The following is a 20,715-nucleotide window of genomic DNA, read 5'->3' as shown; positions in this document are numbered from 1 at the left end:
TGAGAGAGGCTGGGACACCACGTGCTGGTCGCCTCGAAACCCACGCCTCACATACCGATCAGCATCCACACGGCAAACCGGACCCACGTGCCCTGGTCCAGCTGCATCATGAGATAGACGTTCACGAAGATGCTCAGGACGGGAAGGACTGGCAAGAAGGGCACCTGCGGGGAAGGGCGGCGAGCGTGAGACGGCAGAGCCACCCAAGGGGAGCGCCCTCCCAGGCCTGATCTGGACGGGCGGGGCTGTGTGGGGAGGGGCTGAGTGCCAGGCCCCACCCCGGCACCCCCATCCCCTCAGCACCCCCAACACAGCCCCACAGGCAAACCCTCGCAGGTGGGAGTTTGTTCTGAGCGACACTAGTTGCCACAGTGAACTCGCATCTCACTTCTGAGCTTGCTGAACAATCTTATTATTAGTAGACTCTAAGCCTGCAGAGGCCCTGGTCATCTCCAAGGCCTGGTAACGACACACGATCCACCAGGGCAGACGTTTACTTATGAAAAGCTTACAGGATGCAGGGGCACTGCCCCACCCAAGGGCCAGGGGCTGGCCTTTCTCAGCAGCGCTGTCTCTGCCTGGCTCACATGCCCCTGAGTTTGGCCAGCAAGCACCTCACTCCACACGCCCAGGCCTGCGGGAGCCCAGCGGGGCAGGGTGGCCTCCTGCAGGAGAGGCAGGATCATGGTCTCCCGGGGGTGGGTCCCTCCAGCTGTCAGGCTGAGCTGTTTACCTTGAACGAGAGCTTGGTCTTGCTCTCAGGCTGCCGCCAGATGATGGCCGTGACCACGGAGCAGAGGAAGGCAGAACCCATGAGTAGAAAGACTGCCCACAACTCCCCCTTCACCAGGGCGTCCTTGCCAAGCACAGCTGCCATGCAGAAGGTGATGACCAGAAGTGCTAAGAGGGACAGACAGAGAAAACCGCACTTCAGTCATTCCCCAGGATCCCACAGACAGATCAGTTCTTCCCAAAATCCCGGAAGGGTTGGGCTCCATCTCTGCAAGCACCAATCCCAATTAGGGCAGAATAATTGACATCATGGTCCCCCTGGGGATAAGCAAGACCCCAAACACCGCGCAGGGAAGGGCAGGTTTTTACCTAGGAGGCTGGTTGAGATGTTCACGATTAGCCCGGAGAATTTGGAAGGCTCCGTATTTTTCGGTGAGAGTACGGTTTTCAAAGAAAGCTTCTCTGCTTCCGGTAAAAAGCCCGTCTGAGAATCACTGCTGCTCACCAACTCATTCTGGTCAACTGGATCGAGCTCGTCGCTAGTCCTGGCCATCTGGTATACCATGTTGGGCTGCTCGGGCTGATACCTGTGAGGTAGCATATTGTTTAGCCATCTGATGAGGCTTTAACTCAGCACAAGTACACACACTCTAACTCATGTTCTTAGTAAGCCTTCAAAGCTGCCTAGGACACAAGACATAAAAAGGGAAGATGGTCAGAATGATAAAACGTGCGTGTGTGCTAAAACGCTTCAGTTGTGTCCAACTCTTTGCAACTCCGTGGACTGCAGCCCACCAGGCTCCTCTGTCCATGGGATTCTCTAGGCAAGAATACTGGAGTGGGTTGCCAGGCCCTCCTCCAGGGGATCTTCCCAACTCAGGGATCAAACCCGCATCTCTTATGTCTCCTGCATTGGCAGGTAGGTTCTTTACCACTAACTTTCCGCAAATACAAACAGAGGAGACCAGGGCCTCACTCCTGCCTCAGGGCAACATCCTCTTCCTTTTATGTCTCTGTTTTGAGGCAACTTGACCTCCACCTGAAACAGCCCAGAGGAAGGTATGAAGATCATTTCTCTCACTCTGAAAAGCAGCTCTGGCCCTTAAGATATGAGGCCACTCACAACAAAACTATGGTTGTAGGAAGCTAAAATACAGACAGAAATAGAAAGCAATCATATTAGGATCCTATTCCGTGCAGAGTCAGAGAAACGTGTCTGCAGGCTGATGAATTTGAGAAATTCTGTTTGCATGATTTAATTGGATCAATTTATTTAAAAACTCTAAGTGCCTTGGGATAAATAACTCTCTAATGCTGGGTGAAGGACTAAGCCTATGGCATGATTTCCAAGACACAAGCCACCTGCAAGTGAAGCATTCATTTTAAATGAGGCGAGTTATCTTCCCAGCCAAAAGGAACAGAGCTCCAATCTCCTCCACCAGCTTTGAAACACGCAATGCTTTATGAATTATTCTGCATATAATCTAAGAGTGAGTATGAAGATACTTCACCTTTTTTTTTTTTCACTGACTCACTTAACAAGAAGGTTGGGAGAGACTCGGAGAAGATTGTAGCACTGAGCTCTTGGGAAGAAACACATGGTCAGAAACACTAGCTCTAGCTGATTCTCCAGAGCCACTACTGAGGCTCAGCCCAGGGACGGTAGCTGCAGAGCATGTTATGGATGGAATCCATGGCTTGGCAAGATTAAAGCCCTGCAAAGTAGGGGGCCTCTCGCCAGGAGACCACATTGGGTGGCTATGCTACGTGGGGTCACCCCTGGAAGCAAGGAAGCAGAGCCCTGTCTCCCGGAGCAAAGGAAAACTGGGGCAGGGTGAGCTTGGAGGGACGGGCACCATGGCGGCCAAGAGCCCCGGCCCGGATCTGCTGTGTCATGGCCCTCCACGGGGCCGGCCCCGTCCAGACAAGACTCAAAGCAGAACCTGGAGAGTCTTCCTGCACATCACCCCCGGCCCTCCAGGCTCTGTAACAGCACTCTCACCTCCAAGGAAGCATCACAGTGTCCCCAGTTCTCCCAGTGCCCACCAGGGCCAGTCCCTAGTCTCCGGTCCAAACTGAGATCGTTACCCTCAGCCTTCAAAAATTCTAATCCAAAGATTCAGCCCCCAGCCGTCAAGTTGTCTCTGTCCTCCAGACATCCAGCCAGAAAAATCAGAGCTTATGAGAGAGAGAGAGAGCAGTCAAGCCACCCACCCTGGACTCCTTTCAAGGCTATTCTCTGTAACTAGACTTTCAAGCACCAGGTCCCACCCTCTCCCAGGCAGTTCCCAAAGGAACGATCCACAGCCTCAAGTTTACAGCGTATAAACCATTAACACGAACTGATAGCAGGAAGCTGGCAGGGGGCATCTGCTCTTGTGTCCTGGAACCCGGAAAGCCATACCTACCGTAAGACCAAGACGCAGGCAGCCACCAGAGAGTAAGCCAGGAGAGTGCCGATGGACATGAGGTCCACCAGGTCCTTCAGGTCGAAGAGGAAGGCCATCACCGCTGGGGAGGAGGAGACGAACATTAGGACGGGTGTGGGCCCGAACACACTGGCAGCCAGGGCCATCAACCACCCGTGACCCTTGGCACCCGGGAGGGCCTCCCCTTCCCCTGCCAGCCCTTTGCATGAAAAAACACAGCAGCACTGCTTAAAAGGAAGGAAAGCTAGGGATTAAACCACATACACAGCTCCCAACAGACAGCAATAATAAATAACATTTAAATAGAGAGAGCACTTTTATCAGCATGACCCTGTTGACCCCCATGGCAATTCTGCCAGCCATCCCTACACTACAGATGAAGAAAGCAAAGTCCAGACATGTTGAGAGACTTACCTAAGTAAGGGCACACAGCTAATAAGTGGAAAAGTCAGGCACTGAGCTAGGTTCTTATGGCTCTGGGGCAGTATGTCTTCCTCTACACTATGCAGACTCACAGAGTCTGCATCTATGCATATCTAGCCATCCACCCATACACCACCCATCCACCATCCATCCATCATCCTTCCATCATCCACCCATCCATCATCCAATGGCACTCATGAGCATGCCAGTCACTGGGTGCTAGGTATATGCCACTGAACAGGGTAGACCAAAGAGCCCTTTGGTCTTCCCAAGAATACCACCTGAGACCTGCATCAGGAGGCAACAATGATGAGGAGGTGGGTAAGGGCAAGTCGGGGGCCCTGGGAGGGCTCACAGAGGCTCCTAACCCAGAAGGTGGGCGTGGAAAGTGATGTTATTCCCAAACAATACCAGTCCCTTCACCACAACCCCACTTGATGCAAAGCAAAACAAACAGTCTTTTTTGAAAATCACTCCTAGATTTTTATAAGTGTATGCACGTCTATTTATGTGGGTATATGTGTCAAGTTTCCCATTTAAAAAATAACTTGGCTGGATCTACTTTGGGATATTTTCAAATCACATGCAATCAACACAAGTTGAAATATAAACTCGAAGCCATTACTTTTCCACAAATACTTCTCAAGCCCACACAAACCATGGCAACTAAAACAAATTCAAACTGAGGTTAACTAACAGAATTAAAGAGCAGCGAGGGCCTACAGGATAATTAGAAAACCCACTCTGTGTGTATCAAGTGCTTACATCCTCACTCAGAGAAACCTGAGCCAAACTTCTTCCATGGAAGGTGATTTTTGGAAAACTAAAGACTTACTTATCACTCTGACCTAATAAAGAGAGAGAGCAAACCCTTGGTCTGGTGATACAAGAACTTTACAGTGGCTTTAAAGATTACAGTTTCATCTCCCTTAATCAGCACAGGAAGGAAATTGAGGCTAGGCTTCAGCATGATCACATTACATGTAAATATTCAAAAAAGAAAAAGAAAAAGCACCCACTATTTCCAATTCCTTAATCCCATAAACACACTGGTCGTATACTGATACATGGTGACGTTCTGTACTTATTCCTGCCCACAGCGATCACACTCAAGAATGCAGACTCATACTGCACGTGTGTGAAATAAGGAAAACTGGCTTCCTTTCATTAAACAACATTGATCCATAAAACTAAGCACATTTTGCTAAGGGTGTGAATGCTATTAACAATTCACTCATTAAGAGGGTCAAACACCTCCCCTGTGGCTATCTGACAAGTCCCTGTGATCCAACTGTGACCGGTATGTGTCCTCGTTCACCACGGAGACCTCCTGCTCCACACGTGGGCTGGGAGGACCCAGCCAGTCTGGCCCCAAAACAAACCCGGATGCGAGAACCACCGCTGTCCTCCCTGGGTGTGCATCCTCACGTCCCCCTTCTGAGCCTCTGTCTCTCATCTGTATACGTGCCTCTGGGCTGTGAAACACGGCTCAAAGAGGAAACAGAAAACCAAGAGCGGTCTCTTTGCAGGGCTGCCCTGGCTTTCAAGGTGCACACAGCCCTCCGCTCCCTTCTGCCCTCTTGGCGAGGGACCTGATATCGATCCGTCAGATCCACCTCCTCTCGTCCTGCCGTTTGTTGTTCATAAGCTCAAGGCGGAGGACTACCCCAGTCACACCCTCAGTGTTCCCTGGGGAACAGGTGGCATGTTTTATAAAACACTGATTGTAAGGGATTCTCGCTTCCCAGAGAATTCACGAGCTAAGACACATGGACGGTGAATTTCCAGCACTGACAAGACAGGGCATGTACCATGAAGGACTTCATCCCACCAAGGTCTACTCAGGGACACCTGGGGAAGGGGAAGGACACAGCTCTGAAGGGACAGTGTATGTGCTGAGCTGAGCGCAGTGGACGATAATCATTGAAAAATGCAACCTGTGAATTCCATCACATCCTCTGTGAAACTGGCATCTGCTTTTTGTCAAAAGGCACTGTTACCTTGCGACACACCAGACTCCAGTGGTAAAAACCAAACGTTAAAAAGACCAGTCACAACTTCTCTCAGACCGTCACAGGTCAAGACATTCCTTAGGGAATAATAACCCAACTGTTAAAATGCTGCATAGGAGATTCCAGTTCTTACCGGCAATGGCACCCGAGGTTAAGGTGGCGATTATTGGTGTTTTGGTCCTGTCGTTGATTTTGGCCAAAAATTTAAACAGCAGCCCGTCTTCAGCCATGGCATAGATAACTCGAGGCATGGGAAACATGGAACCTAAAAGACTAGATGGGAGAAAAAGCGAACCGTGTCCATAAGAGAGCTCGGGGGAATAAAGGCATCGCAACAGGTGTTCACACCAAGGAGAGGGAGCCGGCTCCAACCTGGGAAGCCCACAGCTCAGCACACCGAGCCTGGAGGAGCACTTGCAGCAAGTCTGCACATGTCTGTGAGTTGGAAACGTCTAACGTAAACCAGAATGGCATCTAGACACAGTTCTAGAGACGTTCTGTATTTATTCCTGCAATTATCTCCGGCTGAATCAAAAAGAAAAGCGTTACTGCCTTCATGAAGATCTCCCGGAGGTCCACAAATGTTTCCTGTGTTTACAGGCTAGCAGGAAGCATGAGGGCAAAATGATTCTCATTAAAAGGTATTTGTGGCCCTTGTTCCTTTTTAATGATAGCCTCTGCTTTATGGCCAAAATAAGGGCCAGAGACAGTGCTCACAGAGGTGGCCTGGTCCAGCCAGTGGCCACAGTCAGGGACAAGAGAAGCAGACCTTGCTGAGCCGACTGAAATGTGGGCCTCAGGCTATTGAGATGAAATGTCCGTAATGCAAAGACAGCCCCAGGGATTGATCGAGAGCAGCCCAAGGGGAGAAGTCCCACGATCCAGGCTGGGTTGGGCTCTACTTCACGGGGAGAGAGGAGTGCTCACGGCACACTCGCCTTCCCGAGCATCTCCGCTCCTCACCTGGTGGACAGGGCGCAGAGGGAGCCGACAGCCACCGCGTACTTGGCACCCTCCCAGCCCACGTGCTTGAAGGCATCTGGCAGGGGGCTGTTCTTGTCCAGGCAGAAGTAAGGCATCATGAGGGTGAGGGCGGCCGACACCCCGAAGTAGGCGATGAAGCAGATAAGCAGGGACGCAACGATGCCCACAGGGATGGCCTTCTGAGGGTTCTTCACCTCCTCCCCTGCAAGCCGCAAGGAGTTCAGCTGGGGGCTTGAGACCACCCTGCCCCTCACTGCCCTGCAGGGCCAAGGCCCTTCCAGGCTCCGGGGAACCCAGGGGAGAGGCCCTCAGACCACAAACCACAATACCCACGGGCCCAGGGAAGGTGCTCTCAGCCTTTGCGCTGAGGGTCAGCGAGGAAAAGAGAACACTCTGGAGGCTGGGAGCCCGGCCTCCTCGAGCGCCCGGACGATGGTGGACTCGGTGGCCACACTCTCCCGGAGCGCACATGGGGTCTGCTGTCAGCTGCAGCCACGGTGTTGTCACCCCGGGCCCGCAGGGGACAGGCAGGCAAGTTCCTGTCCGGCGGGCCACTTGGGGAGTGATGAAAGGGGGATGGGCAGGAAGGTGCAAATCCACACTTGGGTGCTCAGGAGCAAACGGGCAGTGGGGGGCACGCACACACCCCAGGGAGGGGAATCAGACGCCTGGCCAGGCGAGCCCAGGTGTCCCGAGGGCGGTGGGCCTACCTGTGGTGGCGATGCAGTCAAAGCCCACGAAGGCGTAGAAGCAGGTGGCTGCCCCCGACAGCACGCCGGAGAACCCGAAGGGCATGAACCCACCGACACCGGGTTTCCCTTCCTTCGTGCCACTGAAAGACAGCGCCGCCGTCAGGGTCACAGCCCCCCACTTCCTGGTCCCAAAGAGGAGCCACCCCGAGGCCCAGCTGGGCCCGGCCCTGCAGCGGCCCCCGGCTGGCAGGACAGCGGTCCCGGGGCTGCAGGCAGACGTAACTCCAGGACCCCACCGGTGACCGAGGGGGGGAAACAAATGCCTCTCTGGCCAGAGGCCAGCGCAGGTCATCACTGCAGGGACACAGAGCGCGAGGATGGCCAGTGACAGGAAATCCCATCAGCTGGCAGAAACAGTCTCTTCAAAACAGTATGAATGCCCTGTTTCATGCATCAAACTGGGACAACCCTGAGGGATGGGATGGGGAGGGAGGTTCAGGGTGTACACATGTACACCTGTGGCTGATTCATGTCAATGTATGGCAAAAACCACTACAGTATTGTAAGGTAATTAGCCTCCAAATTAAATTAATTAATTAATTAATTTAAAAAAAACAGTAAGAAGACTAAATCTAGACAGACAACCAGGAGACAGGAGGTGCATTCTCCGCTCAATTCTTTACTGGCTCACAGTGAGCGGTGAGGAAGCCTGTGAAGCTTTCCAAGTCGACTGGGTTACTTCAAAGTGTATTTCAAATTGGCCCTACTCGGCCCTGAATGAACGGGCACTGATAAATTTGGCATGAAAAGGACTCAGGAATGCTGGGGAGTGACTTATTAAAAGCTCTCAATTCTCTGTAGTCGCGTTTCGTCCCCAGAAGGAAGGCTCTTTCTTTTTGAACTGCTAACCACATGATGTTAGAGCTAGTTTCGTGGGTTCGTTTCCTGTCTGTGTTCCAGTTAGTGAACCAGCTGCTGATCAGCGCCTGCCCACGGAGCAGGCCATCGGAAGACACGCCGGGCACCCGGGCCTTAATCAGAGGTCAACCCGGCATGTGACCAGCCAGCTTTCCGGCCTCTCTTGCAGCTGGACGCGGCCCCCTACTGGATTGTGGGCAGAAGGGACATGTCTTCCAGATCTGAGCGCACGGTCCTCGCACTCTAGCCCCTGGTGGGAGAGCCGGGTCGTGCCTGTGCCCACCCACAGCCCAGCTCTGACCACATCATGTCCTTGTGGATGATCCGGCCCCTGAAAGCCTGCATGTGTCCACACTGGCCAGCGACCCCTAGCTGATCATTCCTGGAGCTGAGATATCTGCATTTTAGGAGGATCTCTTCAAAGCACCAATTTAACCTTTAGCCATAATTAAAACACAATTGTAAACAAAGTCAGAACTCCCTGTTCTCCCTTCTGAGACCCTAACATGTATCAAAAAATCTGACCAAAAACAAAAACAAAAAAAAAAGGAAGGTCAGAAAGATCCATTCCAATGTTTGGCTTTTGTTTCCCGAAACAAGGTGAGCTTGTTGGTAAGGGCGTGCCCAGAGGCCTGCAAAGGCACAGAGTGGTAAGCTGGCCGGTCACCTATCTCCAGCCCTCGGCATCCTGAGCCCGATATGGAAGGACGCTAAGGCCATGGCGTCTCAGGGCTGATGCGGCCCACGTGGAGTGGGAGTGAAAGAGGTTGTCATCATCGCGTTGTGATAACCTCAGTTGTTCTGAGAAACTACTCTGAAGAATGCCTGAGATAAAAAGTTCCACTGACTTCTTTGTTCAAGGTGATCAGATAGGAAGGCATTTCAAAAGAAAGCGGCATCTGCGTGGTACCGCAGAGGAAAATCTTTTCCGAAAAGGAAATTCAGAGTTTGATCATCAAACAGGATACGGGGAAACGGACTGCTGAGTGAGCCCGACCACGCTCCTCACCGAGGCAGGGGTTTGGAATCAGCATCCAGAGATGCCGCCGTTCCCCCACCATCTTCCTGTGTCGTACAATCTCAGTCAAATACAAGGCAAGAAAACACAAATTTCAGACAAAGGAAACACCCTCAGCTATCTGACTGCAAAAAAAAAAAAAAACCAGTTCAGTAATGACAAAATACCCTAGCTCACATTACATTTTTTCACAAAGACTGTACTGCGCTATGCTGTGGTGGCCAAGGACCGCCCTAGCCGCACCACTCCCAGGCGCCCAGAGTCAGGGGGACACCCACTTGTTCAGGCAGAGGTGACCCGACGTGTTCCGGAAGTCCTCCTCCGTGAGTTGCCAGTTTTTAATTGATCCTTTCACAAACCCCGACACCATGATGAAGCCCAGCACCAGGACATTGACACACGTGAATATTTTGTTGACCATGGCAGACTCTTTCACACCGAGAGTTAAAAGTCCTGCAAAAGGGCATAAACAGAAACGATCTCAGTGCTGACCTCGGACCAGCAAGTCCCTCTGGGGGTGGGGGGGGGGATGAGAAGGTGACGTTAAAAGAATGTGAGCAGCGTCAAACCTCCGAAGAGGAACGAGGCTGCAGTGACTCTTATCCTAGAGGCAGGGATCAAAATAACCCAAGTCCGCAGGGTGTTGACCAAAGCCAGCAGGGCTGGACGTCCAGCCACCTCGTGGAATTGAGACAACAAGCAGGAGCCACCCCGGGGACAGACGGGCTGGGCACATCTGAGCCAGTGGCTGCCCTCAATAGCAGAGCCCTCCCTGGATGAAGGGAGCCTCTCGCTGAACCTCAATCACTGAGAACCACCCAGTGGCTGGTTCTCATTTCCTCCAAGGGGACACTCTGCTCAGTTTCTTGAGAGAAAAAAAGAGTTCTCCAGACATGGAATCATTCAGATGCTCTGTGGGGTGTTAGCAGTGTCCACAGTGACGACCACCTGAGGGTCCTGCCATGGAGTCCCCCTCCTGGGACTCAGCGCACGTAGAACGTCTGAGCCAGACCAGCTCTACCTCGAAAACTCGATATAAAAAAAATACTCGGTGAAAAAAGCACGAGTGACACTACGCAAGCTGCAGGTCAGCCTTGGGGAACACAGAACACACTTGTGTGGAGAACCTTCAGCCAGGCAAGGGAAGAGTCAGGGAAGGTGCCCAGTGACCCAGGACCACGATAGGACTGGACGTCTCTTACATGTTTTAACATAAAAGATGCTCTACGTGACAGACTGATTTCTGAAATACAGACATTACAAGGGCATGGAGCAATTCAGGGAACACTTCACACTCTGCTGTGTTTGTTCTTCAGCCTCCCTCCCTCTTGTCCTTATGAAAATCTCACTCCTGCAGACTTAATTTCTGATCCGTGTTCCTGCCAGCTGGACCAGACATACCGCTGAGACTGGCCCTGTCCAGAACGATCTCAATTATGTGGTGTGTAAAATAAGGCATGGATGTTTTTAAAACCCATCCAAAATCTTCTAACCTCAAAAGAGAATTTATCTGCATATCTACTTAATGTGCATATTAACAAAACTCCCAACTTGGTGGCTGAGACTAAGGTCAATGTCACTAAGAAGACTAAGGCAGTCATCAGCTGTGTTCAAGCCCTGTCTGCAATTTAAAAGTCCAGTACCAGAAACTCTGTGGGGAAACTTCATTATTTAAGGGGGTGTTTTGCTGGCTGATTGGATGCAAACCACCCAAGCCGTCTCCAACCCCAAGGTTCAGTGACCATTGGGCCTGGTTCCTCCATGTTGTCCTAGCTGATGAAGGCCAACTCTCCTTCCTAAATGGTCATCCACTGAGTCAGAAGAACTCGGATTCCTGGGTCACCTGCACACAAAGCCCGCAGCCCTAATGAAATCCTACTCCACAAACACTTACGCAAACACCTGAGAGTCTCATTTTAATTAAACAGCGCACCACTCGACCTATTCAATAGGCCAACCCTATGTGAATCTCTGAGAATCCATTTTGACAAAAAAAAAAAAAAAAAGATGTCTGCATCAGTTAAAGAAGACAAGAATATGGGGGGATGGGAGAAGGAGAAAAGGAAAGAGCCTGAGCCTCACCCCGGACTCCCGGTTCCCCTCCCAACGCACCCAACGTGTGGCCGTACCTGTGAGAATGAGGATGATGATCACGGCAAATATGTCTGGGTTCTCGGCCAGCACCCCGGGTGCGTGCAGGGCCATGTGCGTCCGCGAGAACTCCACAATGGGCTTCCCAATCAGCTCGTCAAACGTTGCGCTCCAGGCCCGCGCTACGCTCGAGGTACCTGCCAAGAAACACACCATCAGATGGAAGAGAAGGCAACAGCCAACACAGCACCTATTGTCTAGCCTGATATCTGCAGCACCTGCAGGGGCTCACAGCTCTCGGATGCTGGGGAGCAGGGGACCCCGCAGCAGCCGCCACACCTCAGGATGTGCTAACTCAGACAGGAGGACCGGTCGGAGTCTGCAGAGAAGCCAGATGTAGGGCCTGGGACCAGATGCATTCTCCATCACAACCAACACAAACGTGTGTGTGTGTGTATGTGTGAGTGTGTGTGCGTGTGTGTACCATGTGTTTTGAACCTATGTGTAGCTGAATCATAGTAAAATTTAACAAAATAACACCATCCTGGCCACCAAGAGGCGCTCTGACAGTGCTGAACTCTACCTATTTTATTTCACTGTAACAAGAAATCCTGGGGACAGACCATTCAGGGGACCTCATGACCGCACCTAGGCTGCAGTAGACAGTGGGGGCGACATTCCTCCCCGAAGACCCTCAGCAGCAGAGCTGACAGGGCCTGCCTCCCGGAGGGGGCTGGGGGGCCAAGGACAGCTGCTCAGGGCTGGCCATCCCCCCAGCAGCCAAGTGGCTGGCTCACCCCCCCCAACCCCCCGCCCCTGCCAGAGTCAGCCACCTCTACCACTGTGCCAGGCCTGGGGCCCCGAGGCTCTGACCACACAGAACATCCACAGGTGTGGAGTCCAGCACCCCCACCCCTACCCCAAAGGCCAAGAGCACCCAACTGTTCTTTCAATCTGAGTAACACCTGTCACTGCTTTTCCAGCAATGCTTCCTGGGAAATGCTGCTAAAGTTCCAGTCACCACAAAAGGCGTCTTCCTTTATTTTTAAAGGGTGCCTTGCTGGTGACTGTCACCTGCTGGTTTAGGAACAGCAGGAGCTTCACGCTCACCGTTCTATCTGCAGGCAAGCGCTCTGGAAACGTAAAAGCCCTTTTAAAGTAGCCACATTCCCACTGAGAGGCTGGGCTGTCAGACTGGGTAATTTCTAATTTCCTCTTTGTGCTTTTCTGCATTTCTTAAATTTTTCTGTATCAGTGATGTATTTACTTGAGTAATCAGGAAAAAGACTGAAAGACATGAGGTCCTTTATTTCATTAGCTACAAACGTCCTGATTCTGCGTCTCTTTGTGGTAACAGGACTGGCCTCTTAGGGGCTGGGCTTGTCCCCACTAGGGTCCCATGTGCTTGATCTTTAAGAGCCAGGGCAGTGGTGCCCGCAGCAGGCCTCCACCTTGCACTAAAGGAAAAGGGAAAAGGCGGGAGATGCTGGCCTGGGATGGGGAGCCAGACCCCTGAGGTCTGGGGAGCCAGGCTGGGGCAGGAACACCAGGAGGGAGGCGGGGCCGGGCCCTGGCGCAGAGACCTACCGATGATGTAGGACAGGATGAGGTTCCAGCCGGTGATGAAGGCCCAGAGCTCACCCACAGTGACATAGCTATAGAGGTAGGCCGAGCCAGTCTTAGGGACGCGTGCGCCAAACTCGCCGTAGCAGAGGCCGGCCAGCACGGAGGCCAGGGCAGCGATGAGGAAGGAGATGACGATGGCGGGGCCAGCGTCCTCCCGCGCTACGGCCCCAGCCAGCACATACACGCCGGCCCCCAGTGTGCTGCCCACGCCCAGCGCCACCAGGTCGAACGTGTTCAGGCATCGCGACAGCCGGCTCTCCTCACGGCTGCAGTCCACCACCTTCCTCCGAAGCATCTGCTGCCCGACGCCCATCAGTGCGGCGCACCCCATCCCGCGGCTTCTGGTCTGCTGAGGGGAGGACAGAGGCGGGAGCTTCGTTAGCGCTCTGGTCTCACCCAGGGACCCCTTCACCGCAGCAGGTGGGCCACGTGATCCGTACTGTCACTGCCGCTAAGGCCTCACCTCTCACGATCCCACCACCCGCGGCCAGAACACCCACCCACGGCTTCCCGGCCTCAGGCCTGACCAGCGGGAGAAACACCCAGGGGCCAACACACCCGCTGATGGGACTCCGGTCTCTTGAGCCCCCACACTAATTTCAATTCCCAATCGAGAGCCTTCTATGGGCAGAAATAGCAGGAAAAACGCAATTAAGCCCATTGTTCCTGAGTCGTACAATTCACCAGGAAAAGTAAAGCTGCTATTCTAAGGGTACGGGCTTCCCGGGTGGCTCAGCGGTAGAGAATCCGCCCGCCAATGCAGGAGACAAAGTCTGATCCCTGGGTCAGGAAGAAACCCTGGAGAAGGAAATGGCAACCCACTCCAGCATTCTTGCCTGGAGAATCCCAGGGAAAGAAGAGCCTGGCAGGCTACAAGTTCATGGGGTTGCAAAGACTGAGCGACTAAACAGCAACATTCCAAGTGTGCTGTTGTGGAAGGCAAACCAAACTAAATATGAATTTAACTATCAGAGCCCAGAGGCCTTCAATGGCAGTGACAACCCTTTCCAGACCTTCCCGGGGCCAAGCAGGAGCCAGGCTGTCTCCAGTTTAACAGTGTGCCCAGAGCAGAGAAGCACTAAACTGTCAGGAGTTAGGCCGCGTGTAGCCGTCGCTGCTTTGGGAAGCACTTTTCCTTTGCACCATGCCGGCAGAGTGCTATGTGTTACAGTCCAGACGGTGCACACGGCCCGGTCATCGCCCTTCACAGCCTCATTACTCCCTGGGGCCCAGGATGCCGCCGAGCTCCTGAACCGCACGCTCCGGGAGGCGCCGGCCAATCACAGGAGAATTCGCCCCGAGGGGGCGGGGCCTGCCTGGAGCCCCAGGGAGGGGGAGCCACAGCCCCTATCCTTCCAAAGAGGACAGTGCGGGAAGGGGGAAACCTGAAAGAACATCACCCCGGACAGGCGGCCAAGGTTGACATCAGTAAGTGGCAGGTTACAGTTGAGCGTATGATGTGATGAGAAAGGCCTTTACCTCGGAGAGCTTCCTCCCCAAAGCCATAACCCCAGGCTAATCCTGAGAAACGTATCGGACAAATGACAGAAGAGGAACCTCCACGAAACACCTGCGTTTCGCTCCTCGTGTGTGCATGAGTGTTCCTTCTTTCAGTTGTGCCCGATCCTCGGGTGTCATCAAGAACAAGAGAAGTCTGCAAGCTGGTGCGAGCAGGAGGAGCCTCGGGAGACAGGACACTAGCCTAGAGGACGGGATGAGGCCCCGGGATGGGAGGAGGACAGCAGGGAGGACTCAGGAAGTCTGAACAAAGCACAGACTTCAGCTGTATCCACACTGGGCGGTTGGCCATAGCCGAAATATCACACTAGTGTTAAGATGCTAATCTCAGAGGAAACAGTGTGGGCACACAGGAACTACCCTCACGGCTTTCCTGCGAACCTAAACGTGTGCAGAGATAAGCTATCACCGTGACTGAGCCACTAAAAGTTCACCTTGATGACCAATTGGTATTGACTGATCTACCTAACTTTGCTGCAGTTAAGTGACTGGAAAGCGCCATCGTCTAAGTGGAGACAGCAGATCTGGCAGAGTCCGTACCTAACCACCTGGAACCCCGGACTGCCTGCCCACACCCTTGTGGGCTGGTCCCCTGCCCGGCCTCAGGCCAGGCCCCCTGCGAGTCACAGAGGGACGGGTGGGGGGGGTCCTCTCCGTATTTTATCTGATGGGCCAAGAGAAGAGAGAAAAACAGTTTCTCAAAAGTTTGCAGCTAGAATGGGGAATAACCTCCTCCGGTCGGAAACCCTTCTTGTAAAGATGAGGAAAAATAACGCAGAGAGCCAAGAGTCAAACGGGGTCACAAGCTCGGAAGGTGCAGGGGGGGCAGCTCCATATCTGGGTATGGTGTTGGTGGGGGGGCGGGTAGGAAATGATATCACCCTCGGTGAGGGGGGCGGAAGTGGGAGGAAGTGAGGGAAGATGACCTTATTAGTGGAACACCAGTGAAGCAGGAAAGTCAGGGGTCCGAGAAAAGCCGGGAGGGCAGGGACGGAACAGGAGACACGACAGAGGGCGCGGGTACCCGGGACGCTTGCGGCCACTCGCTGGCCCAGTGCCGGCGCTCAGTTGGGAGGCCCAGCCCTGAGGGGTCCCAGCGAGGCGGCCGGGCCGGGAGCACAGGTGCTGAGGACCCAGCAGGCACCAGCGCTGTCCGGGAAGCCGGGGTGCGAGTCCTCCCGGTCCTGCCTTCTCCTTTCTTCCTTCCAGGATTTCCTTGAATTCATTCAAGCCAGACTGTGAACCACAACAAAGCCTATAATAAACCACTGCTTGGATAACAGATTAAAAGGGAAGATGCGCCATTTCAACACCACCCTCAGCAGAAGCGCTGTGCCAGGGACGGTGGGAAAGGCGGTGAATAATTTCGCAGCATCATCTCGGGGAAAACCCAGAAGGGAAGTGGAGCCTGAGAGCACCTGACAACCCGCCCTGCTTCTAACATGATTGGTAAATGGGACAGACATTTGGAGAGAAGAGTCACCCACTCCCGCCCTCTCCTCAGTTCAGTTCAGTTCAGTCGCTCAGTTGTGTCCGACTCTTTGCGACCCCATGGACTGCAGCACGCCAGGCCTCCCTGTCCCTCACCAACTCCTGGAGCTTGCTCAAACTCACGTCCACTGAGTCGGTGATGCCATCTAACCATCTCATCCTCTGTCATCCCCTTCTCCTCCTGCCTTCAATCTTTCCCAGTATCAAGGTCTTTTCAAATGAGTCAGTTCTTCGAATCAGGTGGTCAAAGTATTGGAGTTTCAGCTTCAGCATCAGTCCTTCCAATGAAAATTCAGGACTGATTTCCTTTAGGATCAACTGGTTGGATCTCCTTGCAGTCCGAAGGACTCTCTAGAGTCTTCTCCAACACCACAGTTCGAAAGCATCAATACTTCATTGCTCAGCTTTCTTTATAGTCCAGCTCTCACATCCATATATGACTACTGGAAAAACTATAGCTTTGACTAAATGAACCTTTGTTGGCAAAGTAATGTCTCTGCTTTTTAATATACTGTCTAGGCTGGTCATAACTTTTCTTCCAAGGAGCAAGTGTCTTTTAATTTCATGACCACAGTCACCATCTGCAGTGGTTTTGGAGCCCCCAAAAATAAAGCCTCTCACTGCTTCTGTTTCCTCATCTTTTTGCCATGAAGTGATAGGACCAGATGCCATGATCTTCGTTTTCTGAATGTTGAGTTTTAAGCCAACTTTTTCACTCTCATCTTTCACTTTCATCAAGAGGCTCTTTAGTTCTTCTTTACTTTCTGCCATAAGGGTGGTGTCATCTGCATATCTGAGGTTATTGATATTTCTCCCAGCAATCTTGATGCCAGCTTGTGCTTCCTCCAGCCCAGTGTTTCTCATGATGTACTCTGCATATAAGTTAAATAAGCAGGGTGACAATATACAGCCTTGATGTACTCCTTTCCCTCTTTGGAACCAGTTTGTTGTTCCATGTCCAGTTCTAACTGTTGCTTCTTGACCTGCATACAGACTTCTCAAGAGACAGGTCAGGTGGTCTGGTACTCCCATCTCTTTAAGAATTTTCTCCTAGATGCAGTTTTTAGTTCATACCAAATGGATTCTCTCCTCAAAATGATAAAAGCCAAGTGCAAAGCAAAGACAGTACAATTGAACAGCATGGTCTTTCCTTGGCTTCCCAGAATAAAGTGACCCAGGAGATTAGAGAGAGCACCACTTTTCTCTGAAAGACCAGACATTCTATCCTGGGCTCTGGAAAGGGCTGGTCCACAGTCCACATGCCTTTCTCACAGGGGCTGCTGTCTGGGGAAGAAGCCAGAGCTGCCAAAGGGGCTGTGCTGGGACACCTGGCGAGGGGCATGCCGGGGGACACCTGAGAGCCTGCTGACCTCACTGTAGGCCGAAATAAGCCCCCTGGACACTGCAGCTGCAGTGAACATGCCACACGCCCCTGGTTATCCCCTCTCCATGAACCCACTTAACCAACCCTGGGGACCCAGCACCATCTTTGAAATAAAGGGGCCGGGGCACTGAGTTCTGTAAATTCGGACCCAGACACTGGACTGCAAACACATGTGAAAGGGACGTTTTGGTTGAGACTCCCTGGACATGGCTGACTTCTTGGAAGTGGGGAGTCCTGGGCCAGAGGGAAGTGCTCGGGTGCAGTTAACAGGAACACAGGAAGGCTCGCTGTTTTCTCCTGGGCTGCCTCTCCAACATGCCCTCTTTGTCTGGGGAAAGGGCAAACCCAGTCCCCTGGAAACCACTGGGGCAGGAATGCAACCAGTCGCCGCCGAACCCCAGGGCTGAGAGTACAGACAGCACGAGTGGCGTGACCAATTCTACTTCCCAAGGCGGGAGAGATCGAGATGCTCACGAACCTCACCCCGGGTTTGTTTTAAAGTAACGTCCTTTCTTTCTCCTGGGCAGTAACAGAAAAATCGCGTTCTCCGGGCAGCATAGTCTGTCGGTATTGTGCACACGTTACTCCACAACTCACGTTCATGCCCGGACTCCTGAGCTGCTCATTCAGCCAACAGCTGAAAACAAATGAAACTTCTCCATGTAAAACCAATCTAAGCCCGCCAGCCTCACCAGTGTCAGGTTCGGACAGACTTCTTGCAGTCAGGATTTACGCAGAAAGTCCCCAGTATGCACTGAAAGCGTTATCTGGAAATTATGTTATCTGTCTCCCAGGGAGAAATTTCTGCAACAGTCAAGAGCTACACTTTCATTCCAGTTTTTGACAGGAATCCTGTAACAGCAAGAGCTTTGGCTCTCTCTCACTCCCAACTCACGCAATATGAAAGAATGTTCTCTTAGAAAAGCAAAGGAAATATGTCCCTTTCCCACAGAATTTCTAACTCCAAGTTTGAGTCCAGTAATCACTATATAACAGTCACAGCAAGATGGCCCAATGGGTCCAGACTGCTGAGATAAAGACTTTAGGATGCAGTGTTGAAGGTGTCTGACAAAGGCAGGCAGGTGTGAACTGTATGATTTTTTTTTTTTTTTCACACAAATTTAATGACAGTCCCATCACCAAAAAAGAAGAGCTTAATGGCTTCATGGAGGGAGGGGAAGAGGTCACAGACAGAGGCTGTGATAGCCATTAAGTTCATAAATTCTTTGGAGAAAGTCTTAACATTGACATTTTATTCTTCATACATCTGCTTTTTTTTTTAAGTGGTCATTACATTTGGGAGTGGTCCCAAGCAGGGGAGTCATGTAGAGTAAACCCTGTCATTCCAGAAGGAGACAGACGTGCTGAGGTCCACAAAGGACAATAACCAGGGACGGGCAGTCCCCAGGTCCCCTCCAGCCATGTGGGGCAGGGCTGCCCAGGAGTCCTGAAGGCTCTGGAATGCCTGCAGCTTTAATGAGGAAGGGAGCAGAGGTGAAGCCATCTCAACTAGACGTGGCGCAAAATGAGAGCATTCCAGGTCACGGGCCACAGTGGAGGAGGAGAGATGCATGCAAGGAATGCAATCTGTGTTGAAGGAAGTTGTTCTCCAAGCCAGATCCACTTCCCCCAGGTGTCAGGAGGCCCAGGTGCAAGAACTTTTAAGTTAAAAAAAAAAAAAAAAAAAAGCGAGGATGGAGGGGACTGGTTGACGCAGATGAAGACCCCAACACGTAGGCGTGTGGAAGGCAGTTAAGGAAACAACAGGACTGAACCTAGTGCACAGCGGGGTAGGAGGGAGGCGAGGGGAGGAGGGGACCACAGGGCGGTGAAGGTTTTTGCGGTGGCGGTGGGGCCAGCCACACCTCCATGTCCTTGCTGAGCAGCGGGAGCCTGTCCACCTCCCATGAGATGTGACCTCAGGACTCAGACTCTCTTGAAGTCTCCCAGGACCTACACTCATCTGACCCCAGGCAGCGATGGACAAGCTGAGGGCAGAATGGAACTCCTCCTGAATTCAGGGATCTCACTCCTGGTATGATGCCCTGGGCTGACACAGCCAGGCTTAGGGAAAAGCAGAAACGCAGTCCCAGCTGAAGAGGCAGAGTCGGGGCCAGTAACTTGGTGGAGGGCATGCAGCCAACAAAAGATGGAAGTCGGGGCTCAAACCCACGCCTCACCGCCTGCAGAGCCTGCGCTGTCCTCTGAGTCAGGATCCCTGGGGCCCCGGGGGTGCGGAGGGGGCAGGGAGAGGCTGGGCAGCTAACTGGCAGTGGGCGGGAGGGTGGTGGTGATGCAAGCCCCCATCTCGGGGCTAAGCGTCCACACGTCCCACCAGCAGGGCCACATCTAATCACCTCTGCCCCCAGCACCTACGAGGCCCATGAGCAGAACTTACGGGACCAGAACACGCACAGGGCCCATAGCTCACACTCAGTACAATCACCGACTTAATTTCAGGAGACTTAACAGGACACTGGCTGGACATCTGTTGTTCATCTTAGGCAACATCTTCACCATTGCCTTCAACGACTTACGGGGTCTGTCCATCAAAGGAGATCTCATTTGCTGAATATTCAAAGGTTCAAGTCACCAAAAAGTCCAGTTCTGTTTCTCTAAATGAATACGCATGTAAGAAGATACTATTTGGGTTAAAATTCAGCCCAAGCAACAAGGAGTTGCCTATGAGGCCTTGAAAGTTGTCCAACAGTTCCTTCTGTCGTGGGAGGTGCTCCACTGTGGGGACAGCTGGCGTCCCTGTCATCTCTGCCCAGGGTTCCTTGGATTAAACTAGTGCATGTCTCTGGGGCCTCAGTTTCCAGATCTGAAAAACAGGGTGGCTCTCTGGTCCTGCCTTGACAGACAATGCACAAGGAGTATGCTAAGACAGCTTCCCTGGTGGCTCAGTAAAGAATCTGCCTGCAATGCAGGAGATACGGGTTCCATTCCTGGGTCAGGAAGATCCCCTGGAGGAGGGCATGGCAACCCACTCCAGTATCCTGGCCCGGAGAATCCCATGGACAGAGGAGCCTGGCGGGATACAGTCCACGGGGTCACAAAGAGTCAGACACAACTAAGCATACACAGGCAGGCATGCTAAGAAGCAAGTTCTTCCCAGGGAGAGTCAGCACTGGTTCTTTCTTCTAAGTCTCAGCACCTGCCCATCACCTCTCCCTCACAGAAGCAAGGCAGACAGTCTCTGGCAGCTTGGGGTCCCCATCACACGGCGGTCATGAACTGACGCCTGGCCTGACACTGTCAACGTTGCCGGCTTACCCACACCCAAGCTTGTCCGCAGCGTTTGCCCAGATCCAAGAGAGACAGCAGACAAGAAGCCAGTGGACAACCAAGTAAGTGCATCCTCACGAAAATCAGATAAAATCTAGGAACGCTTCCT

The 20,715-nt window shown here is 52.6% G+C and overlaps 1 protein-coding gene across 5 annotated transcripts in view; it reads right to left on the bottom strand.

The window, feature by feature from the left end:
- The window catches only part of SLC7A1 (solute carrier family 7 member 1), a 63,641-nt gene that overhangs the window by 6,125 nt on the left and 36,801 nt on the right, over window positions 1-20,715 (bottom strand). For 3 of the 5 annotated variants that reach the window (XR_009691395.1, XM_061133678.1, XM_061133680.1), the window contains exons 3-12: window positions 12,887-13,274; window positions 11,338-11,496; window positions 9,487-9,661; window positions 7,291-7,412; window positions 6,560-6,782; window positions 5,730-5,869; window positions 3,141-3,243; window positions 1,102-1,319; window positions 734-900; window positions 56-164 (exon numbers count right to left, since the gene is read on the bottom strand). Coding sequence is in view for 4 of the 5 variants with exons in the window: in XM_061133678.1 (XP_060989661.1) it covers window positions 56-164; window positions 734-900; window positions 1,102-1,319; window positions 3,141-3,243; window positions 5,730-5,869; window positions 6,560-6,782; window positions 7,291-7,412; window positions 9,487-9,661; window positions 11,338-11,496; window positions 12,887-13,256 (1,786 nt within the window). In the remaining variant the exon portion in view is untranslated. The remainder of the gene's footprint in view (window positions 1-55; window positions 165-733; window positions 901-1,101; window positions 1,320-3,140; window positions 3,244-5,729; window positions 5,870-6,559; window positions 6,783-7,290; window positions 7,413-9,486; window positions 9,662-11,337; window positions 11,497-12,886; window positions 13,275-20,715) is intronic. The other 2 variants (XM_061133679.1, XM_061133681.1) reach the window with 1 other exon arrangement.

The sequence above is a fragment of the Dama dama genome, chromosome 30 (assembly GCF_033118175.1).
Source record: "Dama dama isolate Ldn47 chromosome 30, ASM3311817v1, whole genome shotgun sequence".
NCBI lineage: Eukaryota > Metazoa > Chordata > Mammalia > Artiodactyla > Cervidae > Dama > Dama dama.
This window is presented reverse-complemented; position numbering and strand designations above follow the sequence as displayed.